The sequence below is a fragment of the Rana temporaria genome, chromosome 6 (genome assembly GCF_905171775.1).
Source record: "Rana temporaria chromosome 6, aRanTem1.1, whole genome shotgun sequence".
In the NCBI taxonomy this organism is placed as follows: domain Eukaryota; kingdom Metazoa; phylum Chordata; class Amphibia; order Anura; family Ranidae; genus Rana; species Rana temporaria.
The window spans coordinates 67,664,363-67,671,144 of NC_053494.1; the positions used below are offsets into that span (position 1 = coordinate 67,664,363).

The window sequence follows — 6,782 nt, forward strand, 5'->3', positions numbered from 1 at the left end:
ATGGGGCGAGCCAGATGTAGATCTTCTGGCTTCTTGACTCAATCGAAAAGATCCCTGGGCGGACGCGACAGATGCGTTGGTAGCCCCGTGGGGACAGTATCTGCTGATTTATGCCTTCCCCCGCTGAAACTGCTTCCTTGTCTGCTTCAGAGCGGAGGCCGAAGGGATCCCGATGATCCTAATTGCCCCAGACTGGCCTCGGCATCCCTGGTACGCCGACCTGGCAAGGCTAGTGGCGGATGCTCCTTGGCGACTGCCGTTGCGAGAAGACCTTCTGTCACAAGGTCCCATTCTTCATCTTGCTTTACAGTCACTGGCTTTAACGGCATGGCTGTTGAAAGGCAGGTGCTGAGGGACCGAGGCCTAATTTCTACCATGCCGAGGGCCCGGAAGTCGTCTTCTCTGAAGATTTACCATCGCACGTGGAAGGCTTGCATCTTTGTGTGAAGAGATGGGGTGGCATCCGCATACGTATTCGGTTTTTAGGATCCTGCTGTTTTTGCAGCGTGGCGTGGATCAGAAACTTGCCTTGGGTACCATTAAGGGGCAGATTTCAGCCTTGGCTGTTTTATTTCAACGCCCCTTGGCGACTCACTCACTAGTGAGCACTTTTGTTCAAGGGGTTCGACATGTGGCCCCTCCGGTTAGATCACCACTACCTCCATGGAATTTGAATCTGGTGCTCTTGGCACTTCAGGAACCCCCCCCCCCCTGTTGAGAACATCAGAGAGATTCCTCTCCTGACACTCTCCCAGAAATGTTGCCTTTCTAGTGACCGTTGCATCTGTCGGACGGGTTTTTATCTAAATAAGGACATTGTACTTCCATCCTTGTGTCTTTGGCCGTCGCATCCCAAGGAGGCTGTGTTACATTCCCTAGATGTGGTATGTGCTCTGCGGGTGTATCTGTCTTCTACGGCTCAGTTTCGGAGGTCAGACTCGCTTTTTGTATCGGTGTCTGGTCCAAAGAAAGGCCTAGCGGTCTCGTCGGCCACCATTTCTCGGTGGATCAGACAGATCGTGATTCAGGCTTACGCCCTGAAAGGGCGGGCGCCTCCCTTTCCTGTCACAGCGCACTCGACCAGGGCATTTGGTGCTTCCCGGGCTTTCCGACATCAAGCGTCAGTCTCACAGGTGTGCAAGGCGGCGACCTGGTCGTCGGTTCACACTTTTACTACGTTTTACAAGACAAGGTTGATCTAAGTGCATCTTCGGATGCTTGCTTCGGCTGCAAAGTTTTGCAGGTGGCTGTTTAACCACTTTAGCCCCGGGCCTGTTTTTCAGAGTCGGTGTTTACGAGACAAAACCATTTTTTTTTGCTAGAAAATTACTTTTTTTTCCCTAACACCCTAGAGAATAAAATGGCAGTCATTGCAATACTTTTTGTCACACCGTATTTGCTCAGCGGTCTTGCAAGCGCACCTTTTTTGAAAAAAAAATCACTTTTTTAAATTAAAAAATAAGACAACAATAAATTTGGCCCAATTTTTTTATATATTGTGAAAGATAATGTTACGCCGAGTAAAATGATACCCAACATGTCACGCTTAAAAATTGCGCCCGCTCGTGGCATGGCGTCAAAATTTTACCCTTAAAAATCTTGATAGGCGACGTTTAAAAAATTCTACAGGTTGCATATTTTGAGTTACAAATTATTGCTCTCGCTCTAATGATCGCGGCGATACCTCACTTGTGTGGTTTGAATACCGTTTTCATATGTCGACGCTACTCGCGTATACGTTCGCTTCTACGCGCGAGCTCGTCGGGACGGGGCGCTTTAAAAAAAATTTTTTTTGCTTTTCGCATTTATATTTATTTATTTTAGAATTTTTAACACTGAAAAAAAAAAATGATCACTTTTATTCCTATTACAAGGAATGTAAACATCCCTTGTAATAGAAAAAAGCATGACAGGTCCTCTTAAATATGAGATCTGGGGTCAAAAAGACCTCAGATCTCATATTTGGGCTTAAATGCAAAAAAAAAAAAATTTGGAAAGGTCATTTTTTCAAATGACAAAAAAAAAAGTTTCTTTAAGACGCTGGGCGGGACTGACGTTTTGACGTCACTTCCGCCCACAGAGCTATGGGGACAGGCGAAGGAGATTTTTCCTTCAGTCTCGTCCCCGCTCAGCTGACGGATGGTCGCGATCTCCTCCGCCGCTACCGACAGCTACGGTAAGCGGCGGAGGGTGCGGGAGAGCGGCGGGAGGGGGGGCCCCTCTCCCGCCACCGATAACTGCGATCTCGTGGCGAATGCGCCGCGGAGACCGCCATTATCGTTAACACGGCCGCCCACAGAAGAGATGAATATCTCGATTGTGGCAGCAGCTGCTGCCGTTACCGAGATATTCATCTATAAAGTGAGGACGTAGAACGACGGTGGGCGGTCGGCAAGTAGTTAAATGTTGCAACTCCTCCGTTGAGGAGCACTGGTGTGTTGGGGTGAAGTTTAACTTTTGATTGCTGTTCCCACCCCTCATTTTTTTTGACACTGCTTGGGGACGTCCCTGCAGTCAAGAATATAAGGATGCTGTGTCCGTCCATGGACAAAAGAGAAAATAGGATTTTTGTACTCACCGTAAAATCCTTTTCTCTGAAGTTCATGGACTGACACAGCACCCACCCCTCCTTTATAGGTTTGTACTGCTTTTTGACGAACTAAGCTGCTCACTGTAGTGAAGAGGGGTTATGACGAGCGGGACCGCCCCTTGGGCGTGACTGTTCAGCTTTGCTAAAGATTATGTTTTAACTATTAACATGTTTGCCTAGTACTCTCCTAATAGACAGAACATAACCCTACAGTCAAGAATATAAGGATGCTGTGTCCGTCCATGGACTTCAGACAAAGATTTTACGGTGAGTACAAAAATCCTATTTTTCCAAAAAAAATTAACAACATATTACAACTTTGAATACCTTGGACTGTCTACTTTCCAAAAATGGGTAATTTCAGGGATATTTGTACTGTCCTTGGCATTTTAAGGCATCAAGAAAGAAAATGTGTACATCAGGATTGATCATTTTTCGAATATATATACACCTTAGTTGTAGACTCTATATAATGTTCATAAACTGATTTTAGGTTATTTGAAATGTACCAAAGTACGTATTTTTGTCAAAATTTATGAAAATTTAACATTTATGAAACTTAATTTTTTTTTTGATTTTTGGGGGAATCAAACAATAAAAAAAAAATGGTGATTACATACCTCCAAACGAAATCTCCATCTGTGTGAAAAAAATATACATTTAATTTGGGTACAGTGTTGCATGACCAAGCAATTGCCAGTTAAAATACCACCACGCTGATCCGAAAAAAGGTCCCCTGGTCATAAAGGGGGTAAAAACTTCCAGATGTTAAGTGGTGAATTACCTGCTTTTAGACACAGTCCAAAAGGCACATTTGTAAAAAAAAAAGGTTTATACTTTGTGCTGATTGATGCCATCCCTTGTTTAGAGCGAAGGGGTGTAATATGTCTGTATTCAAACGTTGAGAGGTTTGGTGGATAAAGCAGTTACCCAGCAGGTCTCCATTGAAAACATGATCTTTTTGTTTGTGATATAGATTTGTTATGGGTCATACTACATATAGAAAGACATGGGTATTGCAACAGTAGTTTTGCCCGTATCACTTTTCTGGGTGGTTTTCTGTAGTCTTATTTTGATTGCAGGGCACGCTAGCTGTATTGATACTGCTTCTTGTTTTGTAATTTTTGTTTTATATTCTGTTATAAGATGTGTTTCTCTTTTGCAGGCCTGAATATTAATGAATCCCAGAGCAAGCCACCTTCTGACAGTTTATTACCCATTAACTATACAAAGTCCAATGGTAAACACAAGAATGCTGAGCAGCCAGCTCTAGATTATGAGCAACCAGAATCCAAGCTTTTAAAGGAATTGCAAGAAAGTCCAGTAAAGAAGCAGAGCCGAAGCAGGGTGAAATTGGCAGCCAACTTCTCCTTCGCACCTGTTACTAAACTGTAACAATATGTCTGCAGTACTTCACTTTGACACATGAGTTCTTGTATATTCTTCTGCATAACCTTTCCAAGCTGTAGACTATTACATTTGGTCCTATACCTTTCTATTTAATATGCTACTTCAAAAGCTTTTATTTTTTAAATCGGGTATTATAATGATCTTGCTCTACAGGTTTTGGAAAAAGTAACCTGTGAAAAAACGAATTACATTTTTATTTCCCCAAAGCCTCATAAACTTTATCCTAAATTGTAGTGCAATTTTTGTACTGTAGATTGTTTACAGCCATCTTCTCAGACACTTGCTCTTCAGGCATGAACCTTCTTGCCAGGCATCTAGTTAATTTTTCTTCCCTCTTTTTTACATGGTTCCACATATTTTATAATATGGATACAATTTGAGATGCTATATTTTCCATTACTCCCATGCATGGCACTCAAGGGAATAGAGTTACTTGGGACAATGAATTCAACTTTTTGATTGTAGAATTTTAGTAAACATTATGTTATGTACATGTCTATAATAATCATATTTTCCTCTATCAGGTGACTTGTATGAACTTTGGATTCCTTCCCCCCTACCCTATATAGAAAGGTTTAGATTGAGGGTCTGATTGTCCAGTTCTGTTTGCAGTGGCAATAATTTAGGAGTTGGCTTTTGTTTGCATGTAAAAACAGTCATGTCCTGCCACATGAGGCCACTTGCATGGTTCCTTTGTAATGCAGTTTAGAAAGTCAAATGGATTTTTAGTTACTTTGCATCAAGATAATAGTGACTAACTTGGCAATGTCTCAGAGCAAGAATGAAACTTGACGTACGGAAAAGTTTCTCAGTTCCTATCACTGATATGCATTAACTGCATATATCATGGATGAAGGAGTTGTAGATTAGTTATCTTTTGCAGATGTTGCCATTTCCACTGAAAATGGAAGGTTTCTCTTTGTTAACCTTGAATTGGATTGTTATTTTTTTAAGATATGATAGATGAAGGGGCTGTAATGCTTTTGGTGGGTTGGTATGTTTTTTGTCTTTTTAACGGTCTGTAGATGTTTTTAGTCAGATTGTTCCATGGGTTTTTGAAACCTTTGTCAGTTTAGAAAGTATCTAGTGGTTTTTGGAAAAAGGCCACACTTTAAAGAAATCTGATGGTATTGTTTTATGAATAGTATCAGAAGGCCTTAGACTCCTTCTAAGCTAACCTGGCTTTTACAATGGGTTGTATCTGCCAGGTGGGTGATGGTTCCTTGTAGAGCCTTTCGGCAAAGGTTCTATGCTTATATTGGGTTCTTTGCAATGTACTTGAAAAAGAAGGAAAACTCCAAATCCATAGCCATCTAAATCAAAATGCTTTTACAAAATGGCTATAATGTTATTTTACCTTCTCGTTTTGCACAAGAATCTTTTAACTGTGGCTATTCTCAGCAGAAAGTTGTCGTTACTGGATAGATGTATGTTTGTGTGGTTTTTTTTTTTCCTTTCTCTTCTGCACTTCTTAGCTTGAGTCGTTGCCAAAGGCATTTCCACTAGTCACGTTTGGTGGCGGTTCAAAGTCCAGATAAGTGTGTTTTTTTTTTTCTGTCTTTTTTTTTTTTTTTTAACTGTTTTTAAATACTATATAGTGTGTAAGCAGCCAGTTTAACCTTATGCATAGATTTTTTTTTTTTTTTTTTATATATATATATTTACATCAAGTGAACACAAATTGTAGGGAGATACCTGTAATCCTTTATTTTCATTCAAGTCACCTGAAACACTCTGGTATCATGGTTTAAAAAGCAAAAAAAGTGGGAAGAAAAGTAATATCTCATGCAATCACAGCTGTTTATTTTCTAGTGCCTGTAAAAGGAAAAAGTAGGTTATGACGGCATGTAAACATTTTGTTTGGCCCAGTTTTTTAGATGAGGCCCTATAAACTCCTGCAGTTTTAACAAGCGTTCTTTGCAGAGTAAAGCTCATTTTATGCTTGCGAAGAAAACTAGTATGGATTTTTTCATAAAGTTCTTTGTGAGATTAATTGTTTGGTATGGATGTCATCATGCATACTACAGTATGAATTCAAAGTTTTTTTCAATTTAAACTTTTGCATTAAATACAGTATGAGGCTGAATAAAACTTTATTTGTAACATTTACTTTGTAAAAAAAAAAAAAAAAAAAAAAAAAGTAAATATATATTTATCCCTTTTTGTGGAGACAATTTAAGCTGTCAGGGCTTAAATGAATGCACTGTTTTTGTGTAAGTTATTTTCTTAAGTCTCAATAAGTCACTTTATGATTTGGGACCAAATTCTTGTGTGTCAATAAACTTTAAACTGCAAGCATCCTAATGCGTGTCAGTGTTGAGAAGCTGTTTATATCAGTAGACGGGACCATGAATATATATATATATATATATATATATATATATATATATATATATATATATATATATATATATATATATATATATATACACATACATACATACAGCCAATGGTATAAATCAGGGTTGCCAAACCAGTGGCCCACGGAGTTCTCTGATGTGGGCCCTCCTTGCTCTGGGATAGAATACTGTTATTAAAAGTCAGTTTTAGTACTAAAATCACAGTGTATATATGGGCATATCTGTTCTGTAGTGCCACTATACATGAGCTACCTTTTCCATCTGTTCTGTAGTGGTTACTGGGCTGCTTTCAAACTGACCCGCAGTTGCAGAGTAGTGCATCTGCGGGTTACCTGCACTGAGCCATAGACTTCTCTTATTACCTGAGAGTTTGGTGAGCTTTCTGAAAGTGCCCCAAACCTGCAGAATATAATAAGTCTATT

At 39.9% G+C, this 6,782-nt stretch overlaps 1 protein-coding gene across 4 annotated transcripts in view; it reads left to right on the forward strand.

The window, feature by feature from the left end:
* The window catches only part of MARF1 (meiosis regulator and mRNA stability factor 1), a 444,629-nt gene extending 438,325 nt beyond the window's left edge, over positions 1 to 6,304 (forward strand). For all 4 annotated transcript variants that reach the window (XM_040356921.1, XM_040356923.1, XM_040356922.1 and 1 more), the window contains exon 26: positions 3,756 to 6,304. In XM_040356921.1, coding sequence (XP_040212855.1) covers positions 3,756 to 3,985 — 230 coding nt within the window. In that variant the 3' untranslated portion in view covers positions 3,986 to 6,304. The remainder of the gene's footprint in view (positions 1 to 3,755) is intronic.
* The last annotated feature ends 478 nt before the right edge of the window (positions 6,305 to 6,782 follow it).